At 34.7% G+C, this 15194-nt stretch overlaps 1 protein-coding gene across 1 annotated transcript; it reads left to right on the top strand.

Moving 5' to 3' along the window:
* LOC105172258 lies at nucleotides 3708-13931 on the top strand. The gene is made up of 6 exons (XM_011093632.2): nucleotides 3708-4548; nucleotides 6448-6550; nucleotides 8180-8235; nucleotides 12383-12547; nucleotides 13404-13517; nucleotides 13598-13931. The coding sequence occupies exons 1-6, from the start codon at nucleotides 3898-3900 to the stop codon at nucleotides 13688-13690; spliced, it is 1182 nt and encodes a 393-aa protein (XP_011091934.1). The 5' UTR covers nucleotides 3708-3897; the 3' UTR covers nucleotides 13691-13931.

Raw genomic sequence — 15194 nt, 5'->3', positions numbered from 1 at the left:
CCCCATTTAATTTTTCTATTGAACATATTAAATGAGAGACAAATAATCTCCCTAATTTCCTATCAAGAAACATATTGATGGAAATAAATCCGAACGAATTTGGAAATGAAATATTTAGAGGAATGAATAAATCCTCAAAAATTCCAAATATTTGGATGGAAGAATTAGTCATAGGGGAAAAAATTTTTATGAATGGAGTACATTGACCTATTTATCAATTAAAATTCTGGGATGAACCAATTGAATATTAGACAAAATTCAAAAGACCCAAAAAATAATCAGAAAACGAATTGATAAAGTCAAGGAAATTATTTCTGACATTCTCCATACAATTTTCAGATGCAGACGTCACTGCAGAAAATCATATTAAACAACTTTGCATAGCAAATTTGTTATACTATCAGCAAATTGTTGGTTATTATGATGGCTAATGAATTATTTTTATTTTTTAGGAATGCTCCCCCAAAGGGGAAGAGGAAGGAATTCCTCCTCTAATAAGAGAGGAGGTAGGTTTCGAGCAGGCGATATTGTTAGACATGGAAATAGGGCATTAGTGAGGGAAAATATTTTCGAAATTGAAAAATTTAATAACATCCCTGAAGAAGAAAATGAACTCTTCAATCATTTTATTGAATTTAAGAAGGAACCCTACGCCCTAATTCATCTGGCTAATTTTTGGGTTATTTTGTCCTAAAGGACCAAAATGGCCACTAAATTAAAACTTACAGGACTAATTCTGCCACCTGTATACTTATAGGACTAATTTTGCAGTTTTGCCTAAATTTATGGGGGGCAAACCTAAAAGTAGACTAAGAGAAATAAAAAAATGGGATAAAGTGGGAAATTCAAGGGGTGCAAAAACTTTCACTTTACTTTAATTTACACATTTTAAAGCCAAGATTACTGTTAATGTCCATGACTCCGAGTCAGAGCATTACTTCACATGAAAAAATGCAATTTTTGCTTCCCATCTTGTGTTACTTGCATGCGCCATTTTCAGCTCAGTGCTGACTCTAAATAAGCTGCCGCCACCAGCGTAGACATATTTTTACATAAGTCGTCCCTAGTTGGTAGACACACTTATGTAAGCTGCCACCAACCAGTGCACCTTCCTAATAAGTTGCCCCTAACTAGCACATGCTTCTACATTAGTGGCCTCTAGCTGGGCACACGCTTCTATAAGTCGCCCCTAGTTGGTGCATGCACTTAAGTAAGTTGCCACCAGCTGGTGTAGGCAGTGACATGAGCCACCACTGGCTAGCGTATGCATCCAACTCAGTCATCACTAGCTGGCATATACAACATACAAGCAGCTATGAGTTGACACACTCACTTCAGCTTTTAGCTGCCTTCTATTGGCACATATGTTTAAGCATAATGCTAATAAAATTTGCTTACGCTAACTTAGTGCTTGAGTTCTATCCTTACTCATTTACTTTGAGATATACTTTATTTGGTACTAACGAAATCACATCATCCTCGTTAATGACAGGAGCAACTGGAACAAGTACGCATGCATCAGTTAGCAAAGTAGGTCAATATTTCTGGTCTTATAACAGGTTGCCTAAACATACAGGCTTATAGCAGCAAAGACCTATTTACTTGGATTAAGAATTATCTTACCTATTTGCCTAGTTTTCTGGTTAAACTAGTCTTGTGTAATTTATACTAGCAAGAGACGGAGAAACCTCCCTATCTTATCCTACTTAGCATTACTCTAACTCCTGCAGGGAACATTCTTACGTAGCATATAAATTGGGTATTTCTCAGCTAAGTACTTATACTAACCTGCAAGAACAACAAAGCATAGCAGGAAATTTAAGTAGCCAAGTCAATTACAAAATTCCCTAGATCCGCGCACTCTTGTCCATTCGGTAGTAGGACTCTCCAACTGGAGTCTTTCATCCTGTCAGCATTACTCAAGAAGCCCAATGGGATTCGTCCTGCTGATGAGCATGAAATGTCTCTTATATTTTACAGAATATCATACCTACTGTAGCAGTCCAACTTTACAATTTGCACCCTTGGAGTGGGGGGAGGGGGAGCAATGATGCCCCTTAAACCTTTCATGGACTAGCCCACAAGCAAGACATGTCAGCCCAACTAGCCAGGGGCAGCTTGTCCATCAGTTGGGAGGTAAGGCCCCACAAGTTTACCTCCTACTTTACTAAACTAGTAGGCATAAGAAACAAGCCCATTTTAGCTAACACGTCATCATATAGCTGGACGGACACGTCATATAGCTTGCCAACATATCAAGAACATCATACTAAAAGATCTCATTTGTATTCGCACAAATTGGATGGGTGAGCTGATAAGCCACTAATAATAGCTTTCCAAAAATCTTGCTAAACTTGGTATGACTTGGTAAAACAGTCAACTCTTGGTATGACTTGGTAAAACACGTCATCATATAGCTGGACGGACACGTCATATAACTTGCCAACATATCAAGAACATCATACTAAAAGATCTCATTTGTATTCGCACAAATTGGATGGGTGAGCTGATAAGCCACTAATATAGCTTTCCAAAAATCTTGCTAAACTTGGTATGATTTGGTAAAGCAGTCACATCTCTTTTAATATTTATCCGTATCACAAACAATTTTTTTTGGATGATAGCCAACTCAAAGGGTTTTTCAGCAAAGTACGACATTCTGCAACCACCCAAACCTGCTCTGTACAGGCCTATAAATAGAGGTCTTATGTAGTTAATTGGTAACATCAGCCCTCACTCTCAAACTCTCACTTATTTTTTCATTTTTATCTCGATTTTTAGACTGTTTTGAGGCTATATTTTGTACTCCATATGAATATATATAGTTTGTCATTTTTCTCACTTTAATTCAAGTTCCTTTTAACTTTTTTCAGTAACTTAAGCATGAAAGTACTAATGCATGGTTAGTCTATGTTGATATTAGAATTTTTTTTGAAGATCCTTTGACCTTGTGGTGTTGCAAATCATTACAAGTGAAACTCAAGTATAAATTTATTTATTTATAATTACTTGAATATCAAAATATCATTGACAAAATTTTGAATACCAATATAAATTTTAAAAATAATTACATACCTTTCATCTATGATCTATATATACAAATCATTTTTATCTTCTACATAGTTACAGAAATCACATATGAAGTTGATTTTTTTATAAATAATATTAACACTTTTAGTAAATGTATATAATTTTTAAAAAATAAAAATAATTTATATAAATAACTGTACAAGTGATTTTTTATAAATAATATTAATACTTTTAGTAAATGTATATATAATTTTTATAAAATAAAAATAATTTATATAAATGAACCATAGTGCATGATAGACATAATGATCCTTTGGCATATATGTTTGGAATAGATTCTATTTTGAGAGTTGAAAAAATACTATGTCATTAAAAGGTTCTATACATCTTTCTTAATGCATTTTTTTAGACAAATACGACAAAGATTCTGTTTTTTCTTTTTGCGCTTTTTGGATGGTCAATATTTTTTAGAACATGGAGTGTGAATCAAACCCATATTTGAATTAAGATACTGATGCAAGTTTTTTCCTTATGAGTCGGATAGATTGATATCTGAAAAAGGTTGTTACTCATTTTGGATCATTGGTACCCTGTATAGAATTTGACCTAAAATTATAATATTTGGGATATAATTGTGACAACTGTGATGCCGCGTGTTGTATAAATAGCTACGGGTCTCTCATTCTAACCCACACACTGGGTGGGTCGCCCTCCGTGCCTTTGCGCCAGACCAACGATTTCAGTTTCCTGGTTTCCATTGCTACTTCCTTTTCCACCCAAGATATCCCTCACTGCAACGCAGTAATCGTCAACGTTTAATCTCTCTCCGATCAATTCGTATTTTGATTTATCAAACAGGTGGAAGCCATGGCGGCCGCCTCAATTCTTTTCTTACAAGAACCAAGCCTTAATTGGAAAAACCAAATATATCAATCTCCTCAATTCCCGGCTCACACTTCCTTTGCTCATTTCAAGATTCGTAGAAGTTTCGAAAAGCTCAGCGTGAAATGCTTCTTTACCAACGACGCCGGCGGCAGCAGCAGGCATGGTTTGTCTGCCAGTCAAGCTGTTAACAATCTTGGTTCTGTCAGAATAGAAAATAGGAAAAACCCAGTTGAGATTATCTCCAAAAGCATACTAAACGCCCTCAATGCATTGCGAAAACCTTTGGCAGCTGCCGTGCTTGTCGGGCTTCTATTGATGTACGATCCGTGTTCTGCATTGGCTGCTTCTGGGGGACGGATGGGTGGAAATTCATTCTCTTCGCGGTCGTCAATGTCGAGGGATTACAGCGTGCCGAGGTCGGGGGCAGGATCTGCTTTCTCCTATTCCGTGCCGTATTATGCACCTTCTCCTTTTGGTGGGGTTTATGTTGGCCCTGCTGTGGGTGTTGGGTCTAGTTTTTTCCTTATTTTGACTGCCTTTGCTGCATTTATTTTGGTTTCGGGCTTCTTGTCTGAGGGTTCGGAAAGCAGTGTGCTCACGGCAACTGAGAGAACAAGTGTGCTCAAGCTGCAGGTACGGTTTTGTGAACAACTTGATAACATTTCATAATAGTAGTTATCGTTTAGTTTATATTTACTGTTGACTCTTGGTAATTGGTTTTGTACTGTTATTGGGTTTAGAAATGTTGATGCATGATTATAGTTTTGTTATATGGTTGTTGGGTTTAGCATGGTTAGATGAGTTCTAACGATGCTGTCAGCCTAGATAGATTACATGATTAAAACGGAAATCCCAGTGAGAATATACTATATGCTGGCTGGAGTCCTAAGGGAAAATGGATATTGGCAATTTTCAGGAAATCATGCTTTGAGAAAGCAGAAAGTTAACCCACATATAGTTCATAGAATTTCATGGTGAAAAGGTTAACTGCAATGCTTCAATCAGCAGATTAGTCCCTTTTAAAAGATTTGGCTCCAACAGAAGTTTCATATCCATGAAAGTATGTTGGTGCTGATGAATTTTGGGGTTCCCGGAAGGAGAGGAAATAATCTATTCTTAGTCAAATAACATGTCTTACATGAACTAACTAAAGGGTGGAAATGGGTTTTCTTAGATGGCAAGAATATGGATCAGAAACAGAAAAGTGACTTTTGGTGCTATCATTTCATCTTAGAGTATTTTCTGTTCACAAGTAGAGATATAAAAGCTCCTCCATCAATGTTGCAGCCTGCAGATGTGTCATTGACATTACACTCACAATTTGAAAGGTCCAAAGTTGAGAGCCAAAAGCTCATTGATTTCAAGGGTCATGTATCTATGGACTTCTTTCTATTAGCAATTTTGTTACAAGATATGGTTATTGTCTCCTAACTTGTTTAGATGAGTGACAGAGGGGATGACAGAGGGATTCAACACTATTTATGGAAGATCCCAAGCCACAGACTTGAAAAATAAGCAACCAACTCACAAGGAAATGATATAAAAAGACATAACAGTATGAACCTTCTAGAAACATACACAAGAGCAACTAGTATCAGTTCCTCAAGGTACTACTTCTAATGATTTTATTTGGTACCACTTGATTGAGAGAAGGTAAATGACAGGCATAAATCTTGTTGTAACCATTTTCTGTGATGGATTTTCGCACATGGAGCTGAGAGTTCTACAGATGTTCTCCCAATCTGACTTTAGGAAGCTAAGCAAAGGACATAGGTATCCTAGTCTTTAGCTACAATGGAGGTCCAATATTGAGGTGCCTTGACCTTTATCTAATTTGTTTAAAGTTTAAAGAACAACTGGGGAATATAAGAGCAACTCCATCGATGTTGTGAACTGCAGATGTCGTTTCATTGACATTACGCATATTCACAATTTGAAGGGTTAAAAGCTGAAAAGTGAAAAGATCATATGATACGACAATATCAAGTTTTAATTTTTTGAACTTTCCTCTTTAGCAATTGTGTTAAGAGATATGCGCAATTGCCAATTTACTGTCTCCCTAAGTTTAATTGAGTGACAAACAGGATACCAACGAGCCTCGAGAATTGATGTCTACTTGAGGAATGCTATTGAAAAGATAAATGGCAGAACATAAATAGTATCAAATGGAAATGAAGTAGATGGACCCAGTTTCCAATTGAAATTAACACTATCGAAAAGAAATGAAGTAAACGAACTCAGTTTCCAAATTTACACTCTTCTTTTTCTATTTTTATTCAATGCTAAATCCATTAACAGTAAGCAGATTAAAGGCTTACACTATTGAGTTACTGCTCTAGAATCATTATAGCACTGTTGGAAAACCTCAGTAAGGTTTATTAAATTATTAATTTGATTTCACAATGAATTGTCCTAGAACTCTATGTGCTGTTGTCAAAACCTCTGTTCAATTAATGTCATTTTTGTTGTTTCTTTTCTTCGATTTTGCTTTTTGTTTACTTACATCTTTGTATTGCATTTCGTTTGTTCAAGGTGGGACTGTTGGGCCTGGGGAGATCACTCCAAAAGGATCTCAACCGGATTGCCGAAACAGCAGATACATCCACCTCAGAGGGTCTACACTACGTATTGACAGGTAACATGTCTCTTCAGATAATTGTCTGGCCATTCCTTGCACCTTCATTTCTGATTTTGGACAGAGGATAAATTACATTTTATAGAACAGAAATAACTACCATTAGAAGGTGATGTCAATAATTGGAAGTAAAGGTGCTTGCTGCTTGGATGCCATCGCTCTATAAACAAACAAACATGTATTTACTTGATAAATAACTAATTGTTTTAGGGAAAAAGGGCCTCATGGCATCTTCATACATAAGTATATCTGGCTTCAACTTGGGGGTGCTACATACATGTTATGCTTCTATTGATCTTTAAATCGATTTTGGGTAAAACAGGGTTTTAATGGATTTCTCATGTTAATTACATCTGTCTTCCACCTATATCTTATCGGAGGCTTTTCGTATCCATGACATAGAAAGGTCTGCCACTTTTCTGCTTAACACTTTGATGCATCTTCACAGTAGATGAGATTGATTACACCCATGTCTTGCGTCAAACTCTTAGAAGTACTTAAAATCTGGTGGGATTTGATCCCACATAAATAAAGATGCTCCCTTTCCTTTCCCTTTTTTAGTTTCTCCCGTTTTTTCTTCTGTCTATTGGGCATAGTTTCAAGTTGTCCTTGATCATTAGGCTTCATACCCTATCCATCAGCAATTTCTTGTGTTAAAGCCTTTATGACCACAGGCAGCTGCACCTACTGGGAACATAAACCTTTAGATGTGGGATGAATTATTGTGATAAGGATCACTCTACGGATGATCAATGTTTGGTCATCAACACCTCAATGGCCTCTGTCGTATGCATATGTGGTCCTCTTTGCATTTGTACCTGTTTTGCGCAAAAGCAAGCAATCCTCTTCTGGAGCAGTCCAATCTCCTAACAAATTTTAAGTCTAAGATCCATTCTTACTTAGATATTCAAATTTTGCACAATTATCATATTCCTTAACATGGGATATGAACTTTTATTCTTCAACTAATCACACAATTACTATGCAACTGAGTGCTTAACAGTTACACCTCTTTATCGTGCTTAGAGTAGTTGTCTTTGCTGAATGCCTAATTAGTCAGGGCCAGCATTAGTCCAATTGCCATTATTCAAGCTGTTACAACATTGATAATCTTGGCTTTGTCTATGGTTGTTGTACGAGTCCTGCTTACTCCACTCCAGCCAAGGTTGTTCATCTTGTATGCCAGAGTAACATAATAACAATAGATAGAATTTGCGTTTTCAAAATTCTGGTCCACTAAAATGAACCTTTTGGACCTGCTAAAGTAGGGCTCCACGATTATATGGATGTAAACACTGGATTGGAAGAACTCCTTATAGGTGATGGTGAAGATAACTTCTTCTCATGGGATTATCATGCCAATTGATTATTCCAGTGACATAATATTCCAACCAGATTCTCTCCCTTGTAATTATTTATTGGTCAGTTCTTCTCGAAGTTATGAAGCAAAAGCATGTGTTGTGTGGTACTTTGTGTATTCTAATTGATCTTAAAAATCCTGATATTGCTTGTCTTTTTCCAATGATATCGCACCAACTAGAGCTTCTCATGGTTTTTTAATATTCTTCAGCTAGTTCTATTAGTTCTTCCAAATAATTGCAAAGGGTGAACAATTTAATTTGGCTGCAGAGACGGTACTAGCTTTGCTTCGACATCCCGATTATTGCATCTCCGCCTATTCATCAGTAAGTTAAAACCATTGATCCTTTCTTTTATTTATTCATTGCTGGTGGTTGGTTGGGTTGAGCTAAAGCTAGAGCCAAAAGTTCAGGCTTCAATTTTGATGTATGAAATTAATTTTTCTTGTTCTTTGACATCTTAAAGTTCTCAGTATTATCTAGATGCACCTTTGAAGTTCATAATATGGTGTTCTTTTCACCTCATATGGAAAATTAAAGTCTCAGACTGGACAGGGGGGCCACCACTCCCTACTCCTTTTGCTCTCTTCATAGTCACTGAAAGTGAGAGAGGGTTGCACCTTGGCATACGTAGGATCAACACTGATCGTGGTGCCATTTTTAGGTGAAGGGGCATCCCTTTAGTAAGGCATGAGCCTTGACTGTGCTTGTGCCTCATTGAAAGGCACGCGTGACTAGAGAAGACTAGAGAAGGCAGCTTCTTGACTTTGTGGTTTTCTGCACCACCATCATCTCATCTTTTCCACGCTCTTTTCCTCTCTGTTTTTTTTGTCTTCCTTTCCCTTTCTTCCCTCTTCTTATTGCTTTCATGTCAACTTCTCTTCATTTTTCTTTTTCTCTTTTAAACCCTGATATGCCAATGGACTAAAACACATCTTTTTCTAAAAATTATTATTGATACTATTTTATAAAAGGTTATACACATTTAGATGTATAACAGCATAAAAGACGTATTATGTAAATTATTAAACAGAAAATATAGAAGGTATGAGGATTGTAAGCTTATAGAGTTTTTACACATTTCTATACTGATTACAAAAATTATAATTTTTTCAATAGTATTTTCTTAAAATAAAAAGCTTTATAATAATCAAATTATTTGTTTGAGGAATGGTTGTAAGGAACACATTTAAAAGGGTTAATGATAATGGCATCCCATCCTAAAAATTAGGGTAAATGTTATTAGGGGGATTTTTATTATTGTTTATATTTTAGGGGGTGAATGGATTGTAAGCATAGTTCCTGGGTGGATATTTATTTAAACCAAAACATTATGAAGTCTATTACTGGATATACCTAGTTATAATATGGACTAAATTAAGGTATAACTACAATACATCCCATGCAAAATAGTCCAATTACAAAAGCACTCCTAATGTTTGAACGATGGTATTGAAAGCTCCTGTAAGTAAAGAGTAGTTGCGAGAAAGAGTGACATGTCATAGTGGGCCCTCCACTGTCCACTGGCAAGAAAAAGAAAACGAGATTGACCAAAATATTTGAAAATAGTAGAGTTACTTTTACCCTTATTATTGTTTTCTCCATCTCTACACACACCCGATTACCATATTTTCATACATAAACATACTTCCAGGCTTATACCTATGCATGCACAGGCAGACATATATAGATACACACAAATATATAGACACATACATATATATTGACATAGACATATCTATGTACATGCATATACACAGACAAAAAGAAGGAAAGGCTGAAAGGGATGGGGTAGGTGGGGGAGGTGGGAGGGGCAAGGGAAAAGGGGGAATGAAGCAAAAGGTGTAGAGTAGATGGGGGGTAAGGGGTTTGATAGGTGGGTGAGGGTTGGACAAGGGGGAAGAAAAATAGAAAACTGAATTTTTGTATATTTGATTTGAAAGTGGAGAATAATTAGAAAAACCTGAATTATTAATCTACTGGATTGAATATATATTTCATTCCCATTTTTCTAGTTAAATAGAATAGTTAGATGAAATTTATCTCTATAACAAAAATGGGCAGCAAAGGGAAGTTAATAAAAAAATGGGTTAATTACATTTTGCCATTCGAACTATGACTGTTTTTACACTTTGGTATCTAACTTATTTTTTTGTATCAACTTACAATCTCAACTTTACGAAATTGTGCATTTTGTCATTTATAACTATTTTTCTATTAAGTTTTTTGTAAAAAAAAAATCACATGCAGTGCAAATATGATGTTTAAGGATTATGTGATATGATATTTTTCACACATGCATAAGATGTGATATTTTTCCAGTAAAAAAATTATCATATATGGCAAGTTGACACAAAAAATGTTTAGATACCAATATGTAAAAACGGGTATAGTTCGGATAGCAAAATCTAATTTATCTTAAATAAATTATAACCAGTTACAAGAACATGAAGAAATAAAATGTTCTTTGAAAATTAAAAGATATAAAAGGAAATTGGATGAAGTATGAGAAAAATGGTAAATTGGTTTAATTATAATTGGTCATCAGCCTCTTTCTTTCATAAGTCAAACCTAGTAAAATCAGAAGAAAGAACATAGGTTCTTGTTACTCGACAAGTTTATTTGAAATATTTTGTAAAATGTTACATGCACACCCCAAATGATAATTTCGAACAAGCCCCTATCATTTGTAAAGGTATTTTCTCTAAAAATGGTCAAACAATGGACTAGAAAGTTTGAGGGTAAAATTGTAGTTTTAGGACTTTTTATGATTCGGAGTGGAAGGCTGGGGTGGTTGTATTATTCAAACATTGGAGGTTGGTTTCTGTATAACCTTCCATTTTGCAAGGGAGCGTCAATATGATTATTTGGGAAATTAATATCAATGGGGATAGTAAACTTGGTCCAAAATAGATCTCCTACAAATGACTTTTCTCACCCATATTTGTATGTGGATGGGATTAAGGGTCTATAAGAATCCCTCAAAACATAGAACAATGAATTGTATAATGAAATTAAATCAATTTATACTGAGCCACAGATAATAAGGATCCTTGTTCTATATGAGGATCTGCTCCCTTCTATTATTGATCAGATCATGATTGTGTGACAATCCTATCTTTCATACTGATTTCTGATAAATATAGAACTATTATGATAGATAAAATATTTTTTTATCTGGATCCAACATGACATGCCTTTAATCTCATAGCAGAACGGCTTGATTTTGTCTTGGGAGAAGGACTATCTGTATGTTAATGTGAATTTGAAGGCTGTTGACTCATTTGTGAACTTAGTCTCTTCTCTCATTTTTATGGGAATGTATATTTGAAATCTTACTATGTGTCCCATAATTTTGCATCAATTATATAGTACAAGTGGGCTGCTGGAGTATTGACATCTGAGTTTTAGTGTTCGCATATATACGGATCTAATTTCTGAAATTGTGTTTCAAGGGATGACAAGAAAATCAGGCTACTTATCTAATATAGACAAGTCATTTTTAGGTAATATAGACAAGAGGTATATTTTAGATTCTATTGTTTTTGGCTTGTGTTTCTGCAAATAAGATCTCTTTGTGATTTGGGATCAGGCTGTACATATCAACAACATTCTATTCAGTAAAGCCGCATGATTAGCAAGAATCAGATCTAATAAAACAAGATCAAATCCCACATGCTTATCAAAATTAAAGCAAATCAAGTAAGAACATTGACAGTACTTTTTCTTGCTTTTAATCTACCCATTCCTTTGATCTTGATAAGCATTTGGGATTTGATCTGGTTATCTTGGATATTTCCATTTGGGATTATCAGGTCATTGTATAGTTTGTCTTTGCCATGTAGTTTACCACATATTCTCTTAATCCAAATAATTACTTCGGCAGTTAAACTCTTCTTCTTTGTTTGGTTTTTTCTTTTTCGGCTTGTTCCTGACAAGAAGCTGCAAAGAGTACATAGGCATAATTTCCTTTCCATGGAGCCAATCTGTACTCGAACTAATTGAGTTTATTCTGTGGAATCATGTTTTTTTAAGATAATCACACTGTACTTGGTAGAGAGTTTTCATCTTTATTGTAATTTTAACAATGTTTTCTTATTCAATTTTTTATAGTTCTCTCATGGAGAATCAGCATTGTTAAGTTACATTTGTTGTATATATTTTTCTTTGGCCATTTAAGTGGCTGAGGTGAATTAGGATAGGAACATTGAATTGATAGGTAGAGAATATCTCAGAAGCTATACAAATTTTGGCTGATCCAATTATTGATCTGTATGGTGTTAGGTCGTACATGTGCCATATGCAAATTCAAGTATAGAAAAATTAACAGAACAAGTGATGTACTTGATTTCATCCGGATCACCATCCATTAGCACAGATCGACAGAGAATATTTTCTAGTGATAATGCAATGGTTCCTTCTTTTGGGCCATGGTTTCCTTAGACTTACTTTAAGCTGGCCTCATAACATGCAGGTTGATGTAAAGAAAAGCATGGAAGAAGGGGAAAAAAGATTTAATCAACTCTCTATTGAAGAACGTGGAAAGTTTGATGAAGAGACACTTGTTAATGTCAACAGCATAAAAAAGCAAAGCTTAACGGTCCCAAGAGCAAGTGGATTTAGCAATGAGTACATAGTGGTAAGGTCTCCCAACTATTTTGTTTGTGTTGGTGCAAGGTCCTAATCAATATAATGGAAAAACTAAATGTCTAAATCTATTATGATATATGATTGAGTATAGCTGTTCGATGGAAATGTTTCTTTTATCCTCTGTGCCTCTTGCTTCAGTACTGCTTTGCAAACCAACTCAGCGGTGCCAACCTTAATATCTAAATATATTTAGGCTTTCTTATTCACCTTTTGTGCCTCTCACATCAAAAGGCTGTTCTTATATGCAATTGCAGATGGCATCAAGTCGTAGCAGACATAAGAGAACGAAATATGTCATCTTCACTTGTTTGATCTATGTCATTTGTTATGCTTAAAATAGTATCAATCAGTTCTATCCATAAATTTGCTAAATTTCTCCCAGAGCTTTAAATCTTTGGCTTGATAGGAAAAAAATGTTTGCCTACTGTAAGAACGGCTAGGTTTATCACTTATACCCCTTTTGTTTATCTTGTTATGTTTTTCATAAGACAAGCCTCGATTAGAATAATAGGTGCTGCATTTTCCATTTTACATCAAGTAGTTTCTTTTTTGTAACTACCACCTAGCTGTGCTGTTCATATTTTTGCTTCTCATCATCGATTCACTTGGGGTTCTCTCCTTGAAGCAGTTACTAATGAAAACTCAATTCCAATCTTTGCACAGTTATGAAACCGGTTAGTCTTAGCTTTGATTCTAAAATTTCACTTGAAGTTCTCATGTGTCCCACTTTCTCCTACTGATCGATGCTCTATTAAGATTGGACTAGCTAGTTGTGTTTTACAGCAAGCCCTCCTTCATAGCCCTTTTCTCCTAACTATCGTCTTTTGCAAACATTAAAATTTCAGATCACGATTTTGGTGGCTGCTGGAGGAGCACACAAGCTACCTTCTATCAATAACAGCAAGGACTTGAAAGAAGCTCTCCAAAAGCTTGCATCCATCCCATCAAGTAGAATTATGGTAAGAATATAACATCGCCACTCGGTACTGCTAGTTTCACATTCTTTCCGTCGTTTGATTTTGTAACTGTTGCGATGCAGGCAGTTGAGGTGCTATGGACGCCTCAAAACGAAGATGACACACTATCAGAACGAGAGCTGCTAGAAGATTACTCCTTATTACGGCCTCTGTGAGAGAACAAAAGTTTCCTGCACATCTTCCCTTTCAACGGAGAGAGGGTTTGTATCAAACTACTCACTGTCCAGTGCTTATTTGTAGAGTTATGGAGTCCTCAATACAGAAAAGAATTGAGCTTGAGCAAGATGTAGAGCATGCAATGCCCTTATTGGCTTCCAAAAAGCAAAACGTGTGTATATATATACCAGTCATTCAAAAATAAATAAATAATTAAGTCACTTAAGACTTATCATGCAATTAATATTATTATCCTATTAAGTTTAAAGCAATTGAATTGTATTTTACTAACTTACATTAATTTATTGAACAAAGTAAATGAACAAAATAGAAGTCCAAATAGACTGATATATGTTATTATAGAGGCGTTAGAATAAACTATATTATATTGTTGATAGTTAAAGAGTATATATTTTTTGAAGCTTTATTTGAAAGATGAAGGGATGATTCAAGATTTTTACATTTGAATTAGGGGGTTGATGGGTAATTGACCATGGTATATTTGCTGGGCATTTGCAATTTTTATTTTTTAAACTATATTTTTAGGTCATGGCTAACCTGAAGTTGCAGAAATGTTGGAATATTTACTTCAGCTTCTCACATTAGCTTTTCTGAGCAAAAGCTCAAACACCAGTTTAAGAGTTTGCTCCAACTTTTCGTACTCTAGCATTCTGTGTCCTACAGATTTTTATAATAGTACTCACCACCATCATCATCGTCACTATTACACAGCACTACTGCCATCTCCACCAGTGTCTCTATCTACAAATTAATAAATTCAAGAAATTTTAACTAATAGAGGGACTTATATATTAGGCGAAAGCATATTTCAGACGTGCTATATATAACTTTCCAAATTATTTGGGTTTTATGTGTAATTATACCAAACCTCATTGGGAGGAAAATATAATTATCCCTATTATTTTTTTATAGGGGTGATTAAGTAAAATGATGTGCTTATTAATGCATATCAAATACTTTCACATTATAGTACTTACTCTTATTAATTATTGTTTACATGTTTATATCTAGATATAATTCATTTACTTAAGAGTAAAAATAATACCTCTTAATAGAATAGGAATATAATACAAAAAAAGAAATGAAAAAAATTGAAAGAACTTTTAACTTTTTTATGTTAGATTACATGATACTTAAACATGTTATGCTGTCTCTTTTCCAGTACAATACATCTGCGACATGCCTTTGATCATCTATTGGTCATTTTATCATTCCATATATAGCTAGGGATGAATAATAAATATTATAGAATTAATTATAAAATCTAAAATTTCTATATGACAAAAAAAGGTAAAAATTAAAATAGAATAAAATTAATATTTTAAGTAGAAAGAATATTACAAGAAATATATCAACAAACATACTTGAGAGATAATTGATATAAGAAATCAAATTTTAAAAGGAAAAATAAAATAATTATTATTATATTTTTTCAACCTGTCCTTTTTAAAAACAAATCTTATTTCAAAAGTGAAACCAATT

The sequence above is a fragment of the Sesamum indicum genome, linkage group LG10 (genome assembly GCF_000512975.1).
Source record: "Sesamum indicum cultivar Zhongzhi No. 13 linkage group LG10, S_indicum_v1.0, whole genome shotgun sequence".
In the NCBI taxonomy this organism is placed as follows: domain Eukaryota; kingdom Viridiplantae; phylum Streptophyta; class Magnoliopsida; order Lamiales; family Pedaliaceae; genus Sesamum; species Sesamum indicum.
This window is presented reverse-complemented; position numbering and strand designations above follow the sequence as displayed.